The sequence below is a fragment of the Siphateles boraxobius genome, unplaced genomic scaffold (assembly GCF_051911475.1).
Source record: "Siphateles boraxobius isolate OS27281-9 unplaced genomic scaffold, OSU_SipBor_1 22, whole genome shotgun sequence".
NCBI lineage: Eukaryota > Metazoa > Chordata > Actinopteri > Cypriniformes > Leuciscidae > Siphateles > Siphateles boraxobius.
The window spans coordinates 15,820,001-15,842,447 of NW_027508833.1; the positions used below are offsets into that span (position 1 = coordinate 15,820,001).

Consider the following 22,447-nt stretch of genomic DNA (forward strand, 5'->3'; position numbering starts at 1 on the left):
TTCTGCATGTCTCATATGAGCAACAGGGATTTTCCTCTCGTTCAAGCTGATTCATTCACATCCCTATTTTTTTCATCCTGGAAATGTAGCATTGGACTTCAAATCCTAAAGTCTTTTGCTTCTGTCCTCTTCAACGGTCCTCAGAACATGTTCAAAAGACACACTTGACAGTGATGAAAGTGATTTCCATTTGTGTAAGCTGTGTCAGATAAAAGCATCTGCTAAATGCCATAAATGTAAATATTTGGGTTATCAAATATTATGATATATAATATATCTATTATCTATGTTATAATATATCTATATGTGTCCCCTGCAAAGTTTCAGAATAACCAAAGTCCGTAACAAAAAGTCCGAAATCTCAGTAACACTTTACAATATGGTTTCATTAGTTAACATGAATTAAGAATGAACAATAAGTCTACAGCATTTATTAATATTGTTTAATGTTAATTTCAACATTGCTAATACTTGATAAAATCAAGTATTTACTAATACATTGTTTACTAATACATTGTTAAAATCAAATGTTGTATTTTTTAACATTAGTTAATGCACTTGGAAATGACATGTCATGAACAAACAATGAACAGGTGTATTTGTATTAACTAATGTGAACAAAAATGAATAAATACAGTAACAAATGCATTGTTTGTTGTTAGTTCATGTTAGTTAATACATTAACTAATGTTAACAAATGAGGCCTAATTGACCTTTCGCCGGCCCCTCCCCCAAAACGGACATTGTCCAATCACACATCATAGCAACCGTTACTTTGTGAGCAGGTCCGTCAAACATTGACTCCAAGCAAGATCAGCGTGCGTGAGACTGAGACACTGAGATTAGTCAAAGAAACATGGAGAAAGCAGATCAAGAGGATCCACAAAGGAATTACGTTTTCTAAAGGGTTGTTGTTAACATGGTATTTTCGGGGGTAAATGAGCAGCAGTCACTAGCAGTGCAGCACCCGTAGGCTAACATTACAGTAGATGAGTGCACGTTCGCAACGTGGAAAGCATGAAGCTTACTTGACAACATCAGTTCATATATCAATATCGTAACGAATAGAAATAACCTTAAATAATGCATGGTTATCTGCATCTTTCCATCTCTTATGTATAGTTACTTTTTAAACATGAAAATCGCATTCGGCATGACACGCAAGCGGTTGCCGTGGTAATGAACAACCTGCTTGTTAAAGCGAATGTATAATCCTGTATCTGAGGCAAAATGACTAAATATGCAGCGCGAGTTATATATTTCTAACTCCAAACAATTAGCCACTGAACCAGCTTATAAAATCTTCTTCAAGGCTGTGCTGGTTGCATTTGAGGTAACGGTTACAGGTCATGGGGTTTCTCATATTTCGCTTGAGACCGGTATAAGCATATAGCCTCGATAGTAGTCGTGTCTCCTTCAATGCGTATTTTTATATTTTTAATATATCCCTCCACTGCATACCGTAACCCCTTTTGCCTCGATCTGGAGGATATCGCGGAGGTATTGCTCCAAAAAAGGTCACTGACACGCACGAGTATACCTCTTCCCGTCATGGCAATCTGTGGCGCTGGTCATGTTTGACCATTTGTTTGACGGGCGTAGTAACAATAACTAGGGGGCGTGGCTTTTGCGAACGGTCAATTGTAATGTGTTACCGAAATCTCCTGATGAACATTTCTCATGAAAATCTTAAAAAGAGATCTCTTTAAAAATTCCATACTCTTACTGTATGACAGTGTCTGCTTTTCCCAATAAATCATTTTCAGTGATCTCCGTTAGCCTATTAAAGAGCAATACACTCTGAACTGAACTGACTTGAGCTGATTAATGACAAAATTGTCTTTTTAAGTCTGTTTTACAGCAGAATTTGTATCATATTTGATGAAGATGGCATAACTGATTCTTTTCTTTTCCTGTTTATTACCGCCAAACTGCTTTGAAACAATGGCTGCATCTAAACGTATTCTTCCCTACTATATAGCAGCCGAAAAACAGTGACAAAAGAAGGATGTCTGAATTCAGAGTACTCATAAAAGAGTAGGCAAAAAGCACATGGATGACCGACTTCTTCCTGTGATATTCTGAAGTGTGCATACGATGGACACTTTACTATCCCATGAGGCCATGGGAGAGGATTTATGAATGACAGTGCAATTACGTATATGACGCTGGTAGGTCACATGATAATTGTAGCAGGGCAGATGTAGTAATAGAACATATTTTTTATTAGTGGTCGGTCGTTAAGTAATTACTTACCTACTCGAGAGAGTATGTGATTTTGAATGCAGGCAAACAGTATTGCAGTGGTTCTCAACCCTGTTCCTACACCCAAATAATCAAACACACCTGACTCAGGTAATCAGCTCATGAGTAGACAATCCAAGACCTGAGATGGGTCTGTCAGACAAAGGAGATACCCAAAATGTACAGTGTTGGAGAGCCACTAGGACCAGAGTTGAGAACCACTGCTGTGCTGTATAAAGCGCTTTAGAAAAAGGTGACTTGACTTGAGTTTGAAGACTCACAAATACCCTTTACATTATGTATTGATGTATTTACATCAGCAGTTTGCATTATGTAGCCCTTGCTGAATTTTACAGCCACAGCAACATGACTTTTTCCCAGTTTCACAGACAGTAGTCCCAGATTAAAATACATGTTTGAGCTGTCTTAACTCAAAGCTTATGGGCCTTATTTTAACGATCTGAAACGCAAGTGGCAAAGCGCAAAGCGCAAGTAACTTTGTGGGCGGATCCCGGCACTGTTGCTATTTTCCCGGCGGGATAAATGCCTCTTGCGCCTGGCGCAAATCTAAAAGGGGTTGGTCTGAAGTAGCTTCATTATTCATAGGTGTGGTTCTGGCGTAACGGGAAACAAACCAATAAGAGCTTTATATCACATTCCCTTTAAGATCATGATGAACGAGGTGCGCTTGTTCCATGGCGCAATACTATTATAACGGCGCATTTACCAGTCGCGCTTCAGAATCGGTTCTCAGCCGAGGAGATCAATGTTCTCGTCAGGGCCGTAAAAGAAAGAGAAAGTGACATTGGGGTTGGGACAAACCCACCCAAATTAGCATCGGTTAAACATGCATATAATAATTTGGGTAAATGTGTAAGCTTTATGCCTATTTTCCCCATCGTCACGGACACAACAATGATTTCCCTCGTGTTTTAATATTTTTCCTTATAATAATGTATTATTTTCAAAAAGTTAAATGCATCTGTGTAGATGAGAGATTCATCTACAGTGTATGCACGTTGTTCACACTGCGCCAAGCATGTGCGCTTAAAATAGCATCTGAATGTACGCGCAACGCGCCATTGACTTTAGACTACTTTTTTTCTGGTCAGTGGCGCAATTGTTTTATAGAACAGCAAAATAGCATGAGGGAAAGTTTGCGTCGGAACACGCCTCCTCTTTGCGCTGAACCGCCCCGGGGAGCACAAGTGTATTACTTAGTTAACCGACGTGTGTCTGTGGAGGGAAAAGTCCGCTTTGCGCGGGTGCAAAATAGGAATGATACATGCGTCAGTGTACAAAGTTATTTGCGCCGGGTGCAAGATAGGGCCCAAATCTTAAAAGTCTGTCACTGCCATTGTTTTGTCTCAAGATGCACACCAGTAATGTTTTTTCTAAGGCACGTTTATAAAAGCTTCTTAAAGGTAGGGTAGGCAATTTCGGAGAGGCTAACAATAGCGAGCTAGCTTTGAAAGCATGCAATCCCACCCTCCCTTCAGAGCGTCTCCAAAGCCACACCTCCTTCAAAACACATGAACTCACACAGCAAAGCGTCACGAAAGACTAAAATTTTTATTTAAAGAATTGCCTCATGTCTCAAAGCACTTAACGATGTGCAATAACGATGAACAACTTAAAGAGCTCTAGTTGTACCACCTGACTGCTGCAGATTTATTTCGGCATTGATAGTGTTGCCATTGAAACAAAAAATTCAAGACGAAAAAGTTTGTTTGTTCGGGTTTGGTGTCTCGTGTCGCAAATCCAATGATGCTGGTAGTGACCATTCTGTCTAACCAATCAGTGATCTGCAGTGTTTACATTTTAGTATCGGTACCTCAACCGAGGTGGTACTATTTAAGTGAGCCGTACCGAGACGTACTATGCAGTGGAAAAGAACCATAAGCCTTGTCTTTGAAACTGCACCTTCATATCTCTTGTAAATTTAAATTTGGGGAAAATATTGGCAGATTTGGTCACTCATAATAACATAAATAATGTGCGAGCAGTTCACCTTCATGCACACACACACACACACACACACACACACACACACACACACACACACACACACACACACACACACACACACACACACACACACACACACACACACACACACACACACACACACACACACACACAGAGGCCAAATTCATGTCGGCCCCTTAAACTAAATGAAACCGGTTCCCTTTTATTGATTGTTTCTTTTATAGCGTAGTGAGAGGGAATACTTTCAGGGAATTACTCACGCTCCCGACGCAAAGTGCTCTTGTGTGCAGCTAACATTGGCCTGTGAATGAGAAGCTGTGTTTGCTCAACTGAACTCCAGAGCACAATCAGGTTTTGCGAGATTGGAGGTAGCTCTGTCTCGAACCAACTGGAGAGCGGCCAAGCTTTTGCAGGAGTTGCTCTTTTCTTCTGTGCGATATTTACTTTAAAAGCTATGCAGGGCAACCAACCAAGCCTAGACAGACAAGCATGGAAAAAAAAGACTCACAAAGTCCCTCTTTAACACATATTCATCTCAGGTATTGACACAACAGTGTGGTTCCAATGAAATGAGTAGAGATGTTGAGCTCGGTACGGACTGGAAAGGGTGGTTCACGTGTGATCGGTCCGAAGCCGGGAAGGGGGTGGACGTGGGGGCATGGCGTGACTCGTACTCTTTATTGCAGGATAGAGGATTGAGTCTGTCCTCTTTTATGGGAAGTGAATGAATAAACATTGGTGGGTCATTCTTTTGTCGTGACTCACAGACATACTTTCAAGCATGATAGGTATAATAGGGAAATAAAACAGTTGTGTAATTTGACTGTGAATTCTTTTGGATGGATGCCAACAACGTGTAAAACAATAACATGAACGGGCAGGTAGAAAGTCGATTTACTTCCCCTCCTTTTGTGTGCTGGTCGCTATTGTGAAAACTGAGATCTCTTTGATTAGAGATGCAGAGATCACTAATGCATCTGACCCACACAATGATCTGCACATTTCTTTTGCTGTGTTGTTTGGTAAATAATGAAGTTTAATTTTTGGTTGTCCATTAAAGGGACAGTTAACCCAAATGTGAAACATTTACTCACCCTCATGTCGTTCTAAACATTTTTTTCTATGGATGTACCATAATATTTATGATAAAAGCATAATAATGTATTTTATTCCACCTGTGTGCTTTATTTAATATCTTCTGATCTCATACAATAACTTTTTGGTAGGAACAGAGGAACAGTCATTTTAATCTTGCATTCGGCTGCATTCAAAAGGCAGAAGAGTAAATATTGATTTCTAATGAATTTTTGGTCTGTTCCTCTCACAAATCTATCAGGATTCACCAATTTGAGGTTGTGTAGATGATGACTGAATGTTCATTATTTGGTGAACTGTCCCTTTAAGAGTGTTCAGTAGTTCACCCAAAAATGACAGTTCCCTTACGAAGGGAACTCAACGATGCGTCCATCGACGCCATGGGAACGCCCCCAGCGTGACTGCGTCTGAAGCATCTATGTCAACTAGTCCAATGGAAAGAATGAGCGTCACGGGCGGGTGACGTCATGACCAGGATATGATAAAAGCACATCCGGTGCAAACCGGCATTAGCTTCTGTTGCCTCAGCAAGCGATCTGTGTCAAACTGTCTGTTATATTTACTGTTGTCTGTCTGATATATATATATATTTATGGAAACTAAACAATTGCACAACTCTGTGTTCTCCCTGCTCGCGCTATTTAACGAGTAGGGACACACACGAGCTTTGTGTGATGTGTTTGGGAGTAGAGCATGCGGTATCAGCCTCCGAGGGGGCTGATTGCCAACATTGTGAGAAGCTTTCGCTTCGTATGCTCCGCTCCCGCCTGTCACTTTTCGAGGAAAGTGGCCGGGCTCGCAATTCTCAGGGTGACAGGTCCCGCGTCTGCCGAGGCAGCGCGGAGAATGCATTCCTGTGGATCGCGAATAGGATCTCTTTACGGGGTTGGAGACGGGTCCGCGGATCTTATCTCCTCCCTTTCCACGAGGGATCCAGTGCTCTCTCGCCGGTCTCGGAAGCCCGCGCTGCGGTCTCTTCCGCCCGGGGAGAGAGAGAAATCAATGCTTCAGTGCTCTACCTCCGAGGAGGTAGATGTGCTGGGCATTGAAAGTGACACAATCATGGGGGAAGTGAATTTGCCATCTCTTTCCCCAGCGTATGAGAAATATATATAGCCTATATATATATATATATATATATATGATAGTTTATATATTATATATAAAATAAAGTGAATATATATAAAAAATATATATAAAAAATAATAAGCTGGTGGAAGTGTTTACTAAGGCTGTAGATAAATTAAATATTTATGGCCAGCAGAAATAAGGGGGCACTCGTCCTAAAAATAAAATAAATTAAACGAGTTTCCTTCCCTCTATTTTTCCACCTCCATCACGGGGCCTTCCATTTTTCCCGATCTGCACAGCGAGCTGTCTAGATCATGGAAAAAGCCTTACTCCTCTTGTCTTTTAGCCCCCACATTCATGTATATTCAGATATTTGGGGGTTAAGAGGGTATGGCTATACCCCGGGTAGAACAGACGCTTGCGAGCTATCTGTCTCCCGGTTCAGTATCGTACCTGAAGGCGTCGGCTTCTCTCACTAAACCATTAAAGAAAACTATTTTTTAATCTAGTGGGAAAAGCATATATGGCAGTGGGTCTAGCATGGGCCTGCTTGCACACCATAGCAGTGCTACAAGCATATCAGGCTGACCTGCTGCGGTATTTGGACAGAAGTGAGGGAGTTTGGCCCGATGGGGTTTGAGAACTCCGTCGGGCCACAGATTTATCTCTCAGGGATGGCAGCCCTTGTGGTCACTGAGAGACACCTCTGGCTCAATTTGATGGGAATCATAGAGAAAGATACAAGATAATCTCTCCCTCGCTATGTCCAACCCCCTGGGGCTGCTGGGCGTGAGCAGCTCCAGCCGTCTAGTTTCTCATACACAACACAGCAGCCAAAGCCTTCAAAGCAGAAGCCGGATCCGAGGACCGTTCTTCACGCTGAGAAGGCTGCGGCTCAAAAGAAAAAAAGGTCCTGATGTTCACGCATCAGGCCTGTGAGGACAGCCCCGACCGAAGTGGAGCGGTGTACACCTCATTTTACGGTGCCCGTTCCATTTCGGGGTCCTCACGAGACCGTTCTGCCAACCCTGCCACCCTCGGTGCTTCAGGGCGCAGCGGTCTCCAGCGAGTCGCTGATGCTATGCTGCGGCACAGCATCGGTTTCGCGCCCTCTGAGGGGGGCCTTAGAGCGGCCAGTTCAGGTAGTTCCTGCCATTATGTTTCAGGCTCCGGAATTGGCTGTCTCGATAACACCAGAGACCAGCCTCGAGAGGCTGGTTCCCTTAGTAAATTTTCTGGCAGCGTGGAAGCTTCTGCCGAATATTTCTCATTGGGTCCTGCAGATTGTAGAGAAAGGATACAGAATCCAGTTTGGTTCTCGTCCTCCTCGTTACAACGGGGTGCTGCCCACAGTGGTGCATCCCGAGCAGGCTCTGGTAATGGAGCAAGAGGTAAAGGCCCTGTTAGCAAAGGAAGCTATAGAGCAGGTGTACTCACCCGACATTGCGTCGGGTCTTTACAGTCGTTATCTCATTGTTCCAAAAAAGGATGGAGAGCTGCGTCACATACTAGATCTTCGTCTGTTGGAGTGTTTGGTGCTGGAACTCAATTCCAAAATGCTGACACTCAAACAGATCGTGACTCAAATCAGATCCGAGGACTGGTTTGTCACGATAGATCTAAAAGACGCATACTTCCATATCTCCATCCTCCCTCAGCACAGGAGGTTCCTGAGGTTTTCTTTGGGGCAAAGAACACCAGTATCAGGCACTTCCTTTCGGTCTAGCTCTATCACCCCGCACATTCACGAAGCGTGTAGACGCAGCTCTGGCCCCGCCAGGCTGCAGTGTATATGCATTCTGAATTGCATAGATGACTGGCTGATTCTAGCGGAATCAGAACAGTTAGCGGTTCGGCACCGAGGTGTCGTTCTCGCTCCTATGCAGATGTTGGGGTTGAGGCTCAATGCCAAGAAGAGTGTGCTTTCTCCAGTACAGAGAACCACTTTCCTTGGTGTGGTATGGGATTCAGTGACGATGCGGGCCACTCTGTCGCCCGTTCGTGTAGCTGCTATCCTAACAGCCACAAAAGAGCTGAGGCTAGGCCAGTCACGCACTGTAAAACAGTTAGAGAGACTGTTGGGTCTTGTGACAGCAGCGTCCAACGGGATAACTTTTGGCCTGCTGTACATGAGACCTTTACAGTGGTGGCTCAGGACCAGAGGGTTCTCCCCGAGGGGAAACCCACTTCGTATGATCAAGATCACGCGGCGGTGTCTCCGCACCTTGGTTATATGGAGGAAACACTGGTTCTTAACCCAGGGTCCGGTGTTGGGAGCTCTTTGCCATCGAGTTGTGATCTCGACAGATGCTTCCCTCACCGGCTGGGGAGCGGTATTGGAAGGCCGCTCAGCTCAGGGCTTGTGGAGGAGTCATCATCTCTCTTGGCACATGAATTGCCTAGAGATGATGGTCGTCTTCAATGCGTTGAGACATCTCCTCCCAGACCTGAGGGGCCATCATGTGTTGTTCTGGAACAGTGACTGTTAGGCCTCAGGGCAGCAGCGTCCAATGTGATACCCTTTGACCTGCTGTACGTGAGACCTTTACAGAGGTGGCTCAGGACCAGAGGGTTCTCCCTGAGGGGAAACCCACTCCTTACGATCAAGATCACGCGGCAGTATCCCCGCGCCTTGGTTATATGGAGGAAACTCTGGTTCTTGACCCACAGACAACACGTTGGTGGCCTCTTATTTTGGTCCCTCAAGAAATTACGCTGTCTGAGGGCAGTGTATATTCCAGGGGGGGCCAGAATATTGGAGCAGACACCCTGTCGAGGCAGGGGCTGAGGCCAGGGGACTCCACCCCGAGGCGGTGGAGCAAATATGGGAGTTTTACGGCCAGGCAGAAGTGGATTTGTTCTCGTCTCAGCATACGACGCACTGTCCACTCTGGTTATCCCTCACTCAACCAGTCCCCTCGGGGCTGGATGCTATGGTGCAGACGTGGCCGAGGCTACGTCTGTACGCATTTCCCTCCGTTGCTCTGCTCCCAGGAGTTCTGGAGTGAATCCGCCAGGATGGAATAAGCCTATTTAGTAGCACCACCCTGGCCGAGCTGAATTTGGTTTGCGGACCTAATTTTTCTCCTCGACGGACCTCCCTTGGAGGTCCCGATCAGGAGAGACCTTCTGTCTCAGGCAGGGGATGCAATATTGCACCCCCGGCAGGGGATTTGGGAACTGTGGGTTTGGCCTCTGAGGGGGCCCAACTCATAGAGAGTGGTCTCTCAACCGAGGTTGTTTAGACCATTCTAAGCTCCAGAGCTCCCGCTACGAGGAAACTATATTCACTATTTCGAGAGTTTTTCACTTCTTGGTGTTACCAGCGTCAGTGGGATCCGGTTAACTGTTCAGTAAACACAGTATTCGAGTTTCTGCAAGAACGCTTTGTATCAGGTCTATGTCCTTCCACGCTTAAGGTATAATATGTGTGGCGGCCATTGCGGCTTTCCACGCCCTGGTGGGTAGTACATTTTTGGGTCGAGACCCCCTGATCACTCGTTTCCTTCGTGGCACTTTGAGGCTGAGGCATGCAACTTGCACTAAGGTGCTGGCTTGGGACCTTGCAATAGTTCTAGAAGGCCTATCTGGGGCTCCCTTCGAGCCCTTAGATTTGGTCTCAGAGAAGTTCCTTTCTTTTAAGACTATTTTATGCTAGCTATTTCGTCCCTATAAGAGTCAGACCTTCAGGCCCTTTCGGTCCCCACCTGCCTTGAGTGCACCGGGATGGCCAAGGCAATCTTACCCGAAACATGGATATGTTCCAAAGGTGCCTACCATTATTCCGAGGCCTATTGTGCTGCAGGTTTCTGTCCTCCCCCATTTTTCGGACCAGGAAAAGCTGAACCTCTTGTGCCAGTGCGAGCACTGGACACTTATGTTCATCGGACTTCTCTGTCGAGAAAATCCAACCTATTGAGCATATAGATAGTCGAGACTATTCTTCTTGCTTGTGAGTCTTCTGGCCAACCATTTGGTGGTCAGGGCTCATTCCACTAGGAGTATGGCTTCTAAGCGTATTATCTGGAGTTCTCTCCAAGACGTTTGTGATGCGGCGGGCTGGTCCTCACCGCTCACATTCATGAGGTTTTACAGCTTGGACCTGGATGCTGCCCCAGGTTCTCAGGTGCTTAGTGCTTAGTTACAACAGACTGACACTCAGGTACTTGGAATTCTGGCGCTTTGGGTATTCTCGTTCCCATGGCGTCGATGGACGCATCGTTGAGTTCCCTTCGTAAGGGAACGTCTCAGGTTACTATTGTAACCATAGTTCCCTGAGAACAGGGAACGAGACGATGCGTCACCCTGCCATACTTCCTGCATCCCTGTGATCGGCTTGCTTCGGCAATTTTCGAAGCTAATGCCGGTTTGCACCGGATGTGCTTTTATCATATCCTGGTCATGACGTCACCCGCCCGTGACGCTCATTCTTTCCATTGGACTAGTTGACATAGATGCTTCAGACGCAGTCACGCTGGGGGCGTTCCCATGGCGTCGATGGACGCATCGTCTCGTTCCCTGTTCTCAGGGAACTATGGTTACAATAGTAACCTGAGACGTTCTGTCATCATTTATTCTCTTAGTCATTTTAAAATATTTTGGCTAATCTACAAACTGATCTTTTTCAGACAATGAATGTCACCAGTGTACAAAACTAATAAAAGTACCACAGAAATAGTCCATACTTCACATATGAAGCCATACGATTGGTTTATGTTCAAAATCTAAGCTGTTATTTGACTTCTGAAATCTCAATGGCTCATTTGCATCTCTTCAAAGATTTAATATATATATAACATAAGCATAATAATATAACATTTATTCATCCTAATGCCATTCTAAGACATTTTGGAGAATCTTTAAACTTCACTTAGAATGAAAGTAAACAGTGATCAAACACCATAAAACTACTTAATAATACAATAGATGTATCAAAGTGTTTGTTCTTATTTGAGCTCTGAAATCTCATTGGTTCATTTGCATCTGTTCGTCACACAAAACTATTGTATGACTTCAGAAGACTGAAGAAATATAGTGCATTAACTAGTTTTACAGTACTTTTACGCTGTTTTTTTGTGACACCAGTATCTCCATTCACTTTCATTGTATAAAGAAAGAAAAAACATAGGTTTGCAACAACATGAGGGTGAGTAAATGATGACAGAATGTTCATAATTTGGTGAACTATCTCTTTAAAAGTGAAATTTGCTCCAAAATGATAGTTCCGTCATCATTTATTCACTCTAACGTCATTGTAGGATATTTTGGGGAATCTACAAACTTGCTCATTTTCATACAATGAAGTAAGGAAACCATAAAAGTACCACGTTTGTGCTTAACTGCAAGTGTTCTGAAGCCATACGATAGATTTGTGTCCAAAATGTACGTTTTTATTTGAGTTTATATCTGTCCGTCACACAAAACGTTCATATCACTTCAAAAAGACTTTAAATATGGAGCATGGACTAGTTTTACAGTACTTTTACAGTGCATTTTTTAATGCTACATCCCCATTCACTTTCACTGTATAGTAAAGAGCAGCTTGAACATTTTGCATAACATCTCTTTTTGAGTTTCTTGAAAAAAAAAAAAGATAAACATACAGGTTTGGAATGACACAAGGGTCTGTAAATGATGATAGACTTTTCATTCTTGGGCAAAACATCCCTTTGGTCAGAATCGAGCAGTAGATGTATTAACTGCAATCTCTGTCTGATATTGTTCGGTAGGGCACAGACAGAAAATGGAAGACCCCCCAAAACCGCCGCTGTTCTCCGAGCGCCTGAGCGAGTTAGAGCGTTTACGCCAGACCACCATGAGAGTTGCCGTGCAAACCCAGAGTCCCCGGCCGTCTCTCAACGCCACGCCGAACTCCTTCAATCCACAGGGGCAAACTCAGATCTCAGGTAAACCGGCCCAGGCATTTTCCTTTCCCTTTAACGCAGATATTTTAGTCTGTCTGGCCGCCGTCCTTCCTCTGGCGTGATCTTTAATGGCGAGTCGCTTGGTTTGTGTACTGTGCAAACATCTGTATTTGGAGAACAGGTAGGTTTATTCAAGGCATTTGGCGAAGATAAGCCTGCAGAGATAAAAGAGAGTGGGTGAGAGGCAAGCTACATGATGCAAGAAATAGAAATGTCATACAGTGGTTTTCAGAGTGAATCAGATTTAAACAGGAGATACTGATGGACGTGCCAGGTCTGACAGTCTCAGATCCCTTTGTCTACTTTTACTGGAACAAGGCATTATCTTTGTTTGGGATTGGCTGCCTACATCACCTTAAAGGGATAGTTCACCCAGAAATGAAATGTCATTATTTACTCACCCTCATGTCATCCCAAAACCCGAGTTTCTTTCTTCCATGAAACACAAAAGATGGTTTGAAGAATATTTATGCCTCTCTTGGCCAGACGACAACAACAACGCAGCATAAAATAATTATATTTACAACATATTTCAAGGCTTCAGAAATCATATGACAGTTTTGAGCGAGGAACAGACCAAAATTTAAATCTTCCCCTTCATTGTATAGCTCTCAAATCACACACTACAGGTTCTGACGAAGATGAATGAAGATTCCTCTTCTTTTTTCTTTTTTTTTCACGGAAAAAATAAAAGCTTACGGGTTTGGAACGACATTAGAGTGAGTAAATAATGACAGATTTCAATTTTTGGGTGAACTATTGCTTTAATTCCATTACATTTGTCCAAATATTTTCATTAGTTTCTGCTTCACTTTTGGCATATTGGAGCTTGGGGTATTTCTTTTTTATTTCACATATGCGCTCAGCTTTAGAGTTTGCATAATGTTTGCCATTCTCTTGGATGGTCTCCAGTCCCACTCCTGTCGGAGCAGACGCTGTGTTTACTAGAATACTGTAGAAAGCAAACAGGAAACCGTTCTTGGCTCTGAATGTGATTAAGCTATTTACATACCATGGCCTTTTATACTAGTCGGCTTGGTCTTCATATTGTTATAAAAAGAAAGGTCACCAACTTTGTGTTCACAATGAATCTTTTTAAATGTGGCCCATAAAGAAGGACTCTTCTAAGGGTGAACCTCAAAAATATGTCCTAGTTACCCCAAAATATAAGAAATGCATTAATTATATGTAAATTAAATTATATATAAAACATTAAAGTCAATAAAAATATGACGTAAAATTACATTATAATGTAAATAATATTTCTGTCATTTCAATTGTTTTGAATGATGAATATGCCATATTATATTATATTATTATATAAAAAATTCTATATTCTATATTTAATAAGTAGAATATAATAAAATGTATCAATAATTCATTATGAATTGATTAATTAAATAAATAATTAAATAATTAAAAGCAGTATATATATATACTACGTCACACATGTTCCCACCCCCATAGTCACGGCACGAAAATACTATTAAAACTTTGTATTATAAATCTTTATCAACTTGCTTTTTATTAATGCAATACAGTGAATGGCAGCCATCTGTCTCTCCCAGTGGCTTACATTATTCTCAGTTTAGTGTTAGTGATTAATTTATAGCAAAACAAAAGTTGACATCTATGCTTTCATGTCCGAAAATATTATTTTGTCCTACATTTCATCATAAACTCAGACAAGCTCAGTACCGACTCATTTTTCGTGAATTGGAATATGTGCAAAGGATTGTGGGTGATTTAAGGCTGCGAAGGATACAGCCGATGCATCCTTCAAAATGAGCTGAATGAAGCACCCAAAACGAAGGCTGCCTTCCTAGTATCCTTCAAACTGAGATGGCCTTCAGCGACATTTGATGAGGTGGCAGTTGAGATGTCGCCTTCATAGGATGCCTTCCGTTTGAGAAACACCCAATGGCTCTCTTTATGAATGGGCCATTGAATCATTGGTTCACCCGATTGATTCACTCAAACCGCGGATTCATTCAGAAAGGAAGCACTATTGTGTGTTGCTCGGAGACTCACAAAAGTTCTGCTCTGGCTTTATAGGTAACATTTTTGTTGGCAAAAATATGCAAAAGCAAACTAATATTGGGCCTAAAATATGACACAATATTAACTTCTTATTTATTGAACTGTTGTATAAAATCAATATGACATTTGAACTTGTGCTATTCTGTACAAAAAATATCACACGCTTGTTACTTGTGTGATATTGCTTTACTGTATATCATGATATAAATATGCAGGGGCATGAGTTGTTGGCCTGTTTCATGTTTGTCACCAATCAACTGTCTGATAAGATGAATTTTGTTGGTCCTGGGTGCGTTAAATGCATAACTTTAACGTTATTTTTCCCCACATCTAATTAATTAAATAAACGCGTTAAATTGAGTGCCATATAAATCACACTCACACAAAAAAGCATCGTTGATGCTATTGCATGCAGATCGTGGCATTGTCTCTGACTGGTGTCGTCTCATTTATCATCTTCACAGATCCGAGGCAGGCACAATCCTCTCCGCCCTGGTCCTATGAGCAGCCGTACACTCCTTACCTGAGCCAAATGACATCTCCCTCCATCCATTCCACCACCCCGCTGTCCTCCACCCGCGCCACGGGCCTGCCCACCATCAGCGACGTGCCAAGACGCCTCTCAGGTACACAAACATAAATCACTAATAAGACCTTCATTATCTCAACTGTTTCTTTTAGACGGCAGCGAGGTTATTAGCAGAACAAATGGAGACTTCTGCAGAAGTTTCCACCTGAATTTCAGAACAGATCTCAACAATGTTTTAAACTGTGCTCAGATGCCAAAGACGGTCAAAGTCAGCTATAAACTCAAGCATTTCTCAACAAGATCAAATAATCTGAGCTGCTTGGCATAGGCTTTATTATGGAAGCTTGTTCTAGCCACGGAATAAAAATAAAAAAGGTAATTGTGACTTTCTATCTCACAATTAGGACTTTTTTCCCTCACAATTGTGTTTACATCTCGCAACTGACTTTTTATCCCTGAATTGCGTGATATAAAGCCCTAATTGTGTTATAAAGTCAGAATTGATGAAATAAACTCGCAATAGTGTGTTATAAATTCAGAATTGATGATATAAAGTCGCAATTGCGTGTTATAAAGTCAGAATTGTGAGATATAAACTCGCAATTGCGAGAAATAAACTCACAATTCTGACTTTTTCTCAACCAAGCCCCACCCTACATTTTTTTGCATTGAATATCCTGTTTCACACAGATACACATCAGATTTCAGAAGTACTGAAGTAAAATGGCGTTTCACTTGTTGACGCTACATGAATCATAACTGAGCTATTAAAGAGCACCCTCAGAGAAATAAAATTCTCCTGAGGGCCTTATCTCTTTCTCAGCCAACCTCTCATTTGAGAATTGTGGGAAATAGAGGGTCTCAATGTGTCTGTATTTACTTTCTCAGCTGATCGTGTTAGCCGTGAACATTTGTCCAAACACTCATTCGCTTCTTTCTCCACTGAAGTCAAATCAAAGCATTTTTCCAGCGTTAACTTTCTGCTTTGTAAGCATTTGTTACGTCGCCTGTGGGCAAATGTGTTCCAAGCAATAGCACCTTTAAAAATAGCATTTGAAAGAATATCTCCTCTAACCCCCATCCTCTCCAATGGAGTCTTTGAACTCAACTCCCTTTTGAAATGCCTTTAAAAGGAACAAGAGTTTCTGACTCATGGAACTCAAAAGGTAAACGTGTAGTGCATAATGTGTCCATGGACTTTGGGATTTTAGGTTAAAATGTATATGAATGCAGGGAAAGTGTATGTCATAAGTTCTATAACTTGTCCTCACTAGATCACTGTCTATGATCCAGCAGTTAAATTATTTAAAAAGAAAATGGTGCTCTTTAGTCATTTTTGACCAAAAAAGGTAATGTTATTTTTTATTATTATTTTTTTACTTCATCGGAATGGTACGAAACTTGGTAAATGTTTTGCCAATTTCTATGTGAACACACAAAAAAAATCATCGACATGATTCGAAAAGGTTAAATAGTCCTGAAAAAAATAGTCACACTTGTACTCCTCGAGGTCAAAAATAACAAATTTCTTCTAGTGAAACCTTTTGGTACTGCGGCCAAACAAAATCTTACTGAAAGCTCATTTTTTGAGGTATCAAGCTCAAATTTGGAACACAACTTGTTTAGATTTATGGCTTTGACTTGGCAATAATTTGCCAAGTGCTTTCTTTAAAAAGAGATCAAACTTAAGTCTGTGCTTTAAAACATTTACGACAGTTTAAGTTGGAAATTTAATTTTCAGGTCAATGGATTATAACTACTGTGTAAATATAATGTAGTACCATTAAATCCCCCAAAAATACAAAATATTAAATAAAAAGGTTATCAAACTAAAATATAGTCAATTCCTTTTGCCACGCGAAGAGCACCAGAGGGTTAAAATGATCTAGGAAAGACAAAAAAAATCGCATTTCATTGTTTTAAAATTGCATTTCAATGCATATGAGCTCATAACAGTTTTAGATGGGGAAAATATTTCTCGTCAGCTACACCAACGCTCTTGAGTCCAAACCTTTGGAAGAGTTTCCAGTGACTGTGCCTTTATTTATAAAATAGGCACCAGATTGTGGTCCACCCAGCTTTTAGGGGTTCATTTTGAAACAAACAGTGTGGACGATTTCTTTAATACACCTGTTTGACTCTCCGCCAGGTTGGTTTTTGAACTCTTTTTTTTTTGGCTCCCCACCCTAACTGATTTCTTTGAGCCTGAAGCGAATGTGAAAGTTTAAATGACTTCTTGGTGTGGCTGCTTTTTGAACCCTGGCCAGCTGCGTCGTTGGGTTTGATTAGTTTAGATTTCACCCGGCTTTCATCTTGGAGTTGTCAGCCTTTGTTCTTTCCTCAAAGAGACACACGCACCTCTTGGTCCTAACGCCCCCTATTCTTCCTCTGAGCGCCACTGAATGGCTCAGCTTGGAGAAGACACGTCCGGAACGCATCGCACCCTCTACAGCTGCTCTGCGTGGCTATTCTTCTATATTGTGGGCTCGTGTTACACCTTTCAGCCAGAGAGAACTGGTGACTGATAAGGACGCAGATGAAGGCATGAATAATATTACACAGAAAGCGATGAATTATCAGATTGGGATCACAGGACACTGGAGGACCATAAAGAACTTTGATTGTCAAAGGTTGTGAAAGTACATATGTTTAAGGAGGGTGATTTAAAAGTACAGTACTTTGAAATTTGCAATGACACATAATGCATATACAGATCAAATATATACATTGATTAAAAAAGAAAGTGGCTTTGGATAAAAGCATCTGCCAAACGATCTAAGGATCATGTACTCTAAGGTGCACGTCTGCAAAGCATGCACAACTCTAAATCATGGTATTTAAATGGCAATCCAAGGTATTTAAAAAAAAATATCATGTTGTGGTATTCTTTGTCTTCTATGGTACCGAATGATTACCCTTTTTAAAAAAAAGTACCATGATTTAGAAAGATGTCTCTAATGCTTACCAAGTTTGAATTTATTGAATCAAAAATATAATTAAAATTTTAAAATATTTGTTTTCTATTCGAATATATATTTTTTTTTAAAATGTATTCCTGTGATGCAAAGCTTAATTTTCAGCATCATTACTCCAGTCTTCAGTGCCACATGATCCTTCAGAAATCATTCTAATATGCGGATTTTCTGCTCAAAAAAACATTTCTGATTATTATTAATATTATGTTGAGAACAGTTTAATATTTTTGTGTAAGCCGATACTTTTTTCAGGAATCTTTAGGAAAATGGAAATATTTTTTAACATTATAAATGTCTTCATTGTCACTTTTGATCAATTTAATGCATCCTTGCTAAATAAAATTATTAATTTCTTTAAAAAGAAAAATCTTTGCTTTGGAAAAACTCGAGATACGGGCTGTGGAATGGGAAAAAACACAAGGCCTCGAGACAGGTTTCTTAAAACTGGGGCCAGTTGCATAAACTTAGCCACTATGTTAAGACGGTGTCTTAAGAACTAGTTTGACCAACTAGCAGTTAGTTACAAGGTAATCAGTCTTACTTGTCCCATTCAAATTAGAACAATCTACCTTTTATGTAACTTAAGTTAGGATCTAACTTAATGACTAACTTTTAAGACTAGTCTAAGCAGTTTATTCTACCAGCCCCAGATTTTAACTTGAGCTCCGCGTTTTTAGAACGCCATGTCATGTGCGAGACGCTGCTAAAGACACAAGACGCGAGTGCAACGGTTATACACGTTTAGCACGTGTTTACATAGAAAAACAATGGAAAAGTAGCATATTGGAATGGAAAAAATGCCTTCTGTGTGAACGACTTAATGTGACTTCTCAAAGTAAGCAGGCAGCCCTGAAGCAACCTGAGGTCAAAGGCCAGAAGATCACACTGGTGATAGTTCACAGTTTGAACCCACATGGTCCTCTTGGTTACCAGCCTTGAGCTTCAGCTAGACCACACCGTCCCTGTAATACAAAGTGATTGATGTTGTATTAAGTTTAGCCAAAAAGGGTCTGGCAAGAGCTGATAGCATAATGGGTTCATTTTCGTGAATGTCTGCAGAGAAGAGGGACTTTAATGGTGATTGAAGGTTGTATATGTGAATTTCTGTCATTGTTTTGGAAAAGTGACTAGGGTCTCCTCTCTTCTGCACTGTCTGCCTGAAGTGTCTTTTTTGTTTGGTTTGAAATGTCAAGAGCTGATAATGTGAAGAGGCAATCTGCTCATAATTGGCCACACATGTTCTATAAAGTTTGCCGAGCTGTCACTCATAAAGGCGCTCGCGAACAACATGCGACCGCTCCTATTCCAACAGATCCTCTGACGTGAAACACACCGCTGGATTTATCAGCATTAAAGAGTACTTTACCTCAGCAACACACTGAGAGAGATTAGATTAGATTAGATGAGAGTGTTTGACGGAAAGAAAATTAGAAATGAAAAGGGGAAATGGGAAAGGGGAAATAACAGGAAAGACAGGGAGAAAAGGAAAGAAAAAGATTTTGGTAGAGGAAAATTAAAAGGAAATGAAAGGAAAGGAAAGGAAAGGAAAGGAAAGAAAGGAAAGGAAAGGAAAGGGGAAATGGAGTGGAAAGAAAAGAAAAGAGGAGAGGAGTTTAGGATTGTTTATTTATACCCTTAAATTTAGCAGGCGGCTCCATTTGAAAAGCAGATCATGATGAATACACAGTGCAGAAATAGACAGATGTGGAGATGAGGAGATGATAAGATGTTCCTCTGGGATTCTCTCTCCTGGGGTTCTGGGAGTCACAGCCCATTAGTGGTTTATAATTTAAAAACATCTTGTGGTTCTAAGAGAGAAGATCGGCCCTTCTCTTTGGCTAATCGCAGACATGCCACCACATCTGAGACTGCTCATTATGCATCCTGTGGAAACTGTTTTTTCCTCTAAGCGATTCCATGTGGGCTCCCAGTTTATTCCGAGATTTCTCTTTGATATTCATATAAATGCGAGGATGCGTGTGTTTGTGCATGTGAGTGCACACGACGCATTCACATACAAACCCCTGGACAACCTTCAGTGAAGAAACAAACAGCCAACAGTGAAACTCAAAGCCTTTCAGAAGCATGTCAGCACCGGTTGACAGTTAGTTTGCATATTGATATTTTATGGCCCAGTGACATTTTTGCAGCATTAGTCTTCATCTTGACCTTGAATCAACCCAAGCATTGTGTAATTCAGCTTGCAGCTAAACATTTAATTCGTGTTTATGTTTTGCTAAAAGCCTGACAAACAAGATGAGCCAGTTTCTTCTGTTGGTCAGTTCTCTTGGTCTGCTGGTCAATATGTCTTTTCCTCTATTACAATTCCTAATACTTAGCACTTGTTCAGAGAATCCATTCAGTACGAAATGTGCAGTTACAAATCAGTTCACCTTTTGTGTTTAATCCTGTTCTGTTCACACACAGTTTAGTACAACCAAATGAACTCCCAAAAAATACAAGTAGTGACAAGCGCATTTACAAAAATTCGGCGCAGTGTGTACAGAACAAAACAGAACAACTAGTTGTTAATGACTTCCTTAAATCTGCATCAGGGATGTAGGCTATATCTACACTTACCTGTGTCTGTATGTGTTGTGCAAAAAAAGAAAAAAATCACAGGGAAATAGGTATGAACCTTGAAAAACAGAGAACAAGAACAAGGCCATCATAAACTGAGATAAATCCAAATGATTTGAAAATGACCAAAATATTACAACTTTATTTTACTTTATCCTACTTTAACATAAACAAAACACAACGCCTCTGTAGAAGAGGGTTTAAAATCACTGAACATTTTGAGTCTTTGGTTTCTGTAATATTAAAGGCACACTATGCAGGAATTCCGTTTTTGTCAAACAGCGCCCCTATGAGTCGCTGTAGAGTACTTGTATTTAACGTTACTGTCGTAAATAGCCTACCACTCACGCAGAGCGTCTCTGATGGCTTATAACATTTTTACATGATTGCAGCTAAATTACAAGTAAATAGCCTATAGCCTAGGCCTACTGTATAATTTAATTAGTGTTTTTTGAGTGTAATGGAAACATCACAAAATGCCAGATGACTTCAATAAAGTTACATGTACGTCGCATTATTTCGTAACAATGACCGTTATGATGTTGTTAGACATGATTATTGCAATTTTGAAAATCGATTTGCATTATAGCCTGAGGCAAGACACTTTCACCAGAAAAATAAATAAACAAACATGACTATCAGCCTGCAGACATTAGGATAGTTAACCTGAAAGATTATTTATTATAACCATCGTAAACTAGCATGTTAGTGTTTAACGTTACTAGCTACCAGATTGATAATTCGCTAATCTACTAGCATTACTTGATTCATGAAGATAAATGGAGGACCAGATTCCGTAACATGGCCAGGCCATGTTATTCAGCCTTTTAAATTTTGCGCGGTAGTCAGCTCCCTGACTCCCTGATTTATTTATAAATTTATAAACACTTTATAGATGACTGACTGCTGCGCTTGTGACAGGGTTACAACATGTTACTGAAAGAACGAGCATAGAGAGAGAGAGAGCCGGGGTCGCGCGCGCACTCTCACCGTCTTCAAACTGTCTTGCTCTCGCTCCAATATTGATCCTCGATCGCCCTTTTAATTTGTCACTCTCCCTTTTTCTTCTCTTAGTCTCCTGTGACAAAACCTTTGCCTTCTTCCTTTTAGTTGTTGCTTTGGCCATGACAACAACTAAGACGGGTATCAAACGCTAGTTGGGCTCTCACGTCAGAATTTGAGGAAGTGGGGGAAGGGACGTATTCCGTAAAGCAGTCGAATTTTGTAGTTCTTTTTGTTCTCGGGTTCCTACCCGAAACCCGAAGTTACATAGTGCCAGTAAAAGCGATATAGACACTGTCAGGCTACGGCAGACGTGTCATTCAACCTATCGTAAGTTGATGTACCATCTCAAGAGTCTTGGAAATATATTATGAAGGTTGAAAAACTACATAGTGTCCCTTTAACTTATTATTGGAACATACGAGGGTCGAAAACGTAACGTCTAACTTGGATCACGTGTGCCTTGATAACCAATCACATTACAGACTGGTGTCATTGATTTTCTCAGTTCATTGCTCAACAGTCAATCGCTGTTTGCTGATACCATAGAAATGAATGAGAAGTGCTGTAAACTGACTCCTACCTGAGGCAAAAATTGTCCTTGACTTCTTGTATAACATTTTTTTTTTCAATGTAAGCTCTTAAAATGGATCAATCCAAAACTAATGCTTAATGGCAAACATTAGCCATTAGGTTGTCGATTCATTAAATTATAGGCTGTTTTCCCACAAAAGTAGTTAATTCAGTATGGATGCCTCTCTTCCATTGACATCCATTAAAAAAAGTTGAATAATATTGTTGAATATTAAGTGTCCCCAACTGAACAAGAACAGAGTGGCAAGGAACCAAAACTCCATCGGTGATAGAATGGAGAAAAAAAAAACCTTGGGAGAAACCAGGCTCTGTCTGGGTGCAGTTACGTTTTGTTTAACTTTGCTACCTTGGAGGATTTCCTTAAAATTGCTTTTGTCAATTGCAATTTCAGGATGGAGTCGTGG

The 22,447-nt window shown here is 41.2% G+C and overlaps 1 protein-coding gene across 2 annotated transcripts in view; it reads left to right on the forward strand.

Annotated features, from left to right (window-relative positions):
- The window catches only part of runx2a (RUNX family transcription factor 2a), an 87,010-nt gene that overhangs the window by 57,936 nt on the left and 6,627 nt on the right, over positions 1-22,447 (forward strand). Inside the window, exons 6-7 of one of the 2 annotated variants that reach the window (XM_077238741.1) lie at positions 12,129-12,305; positions 14,828-14,989. In XM_077238741.1, the coding sequence (XP_077094856.1) occupies positions 12,129-12,305; positions 14,828-14,989 (339 nt within the window). The remainder of the gene's footprint in view (positions 1-12,128; positions 12,306-14,827; positions 14,990-22,447) is intronic. The other variant, XM_077238742.1, reaches the window with a different exon arrangement.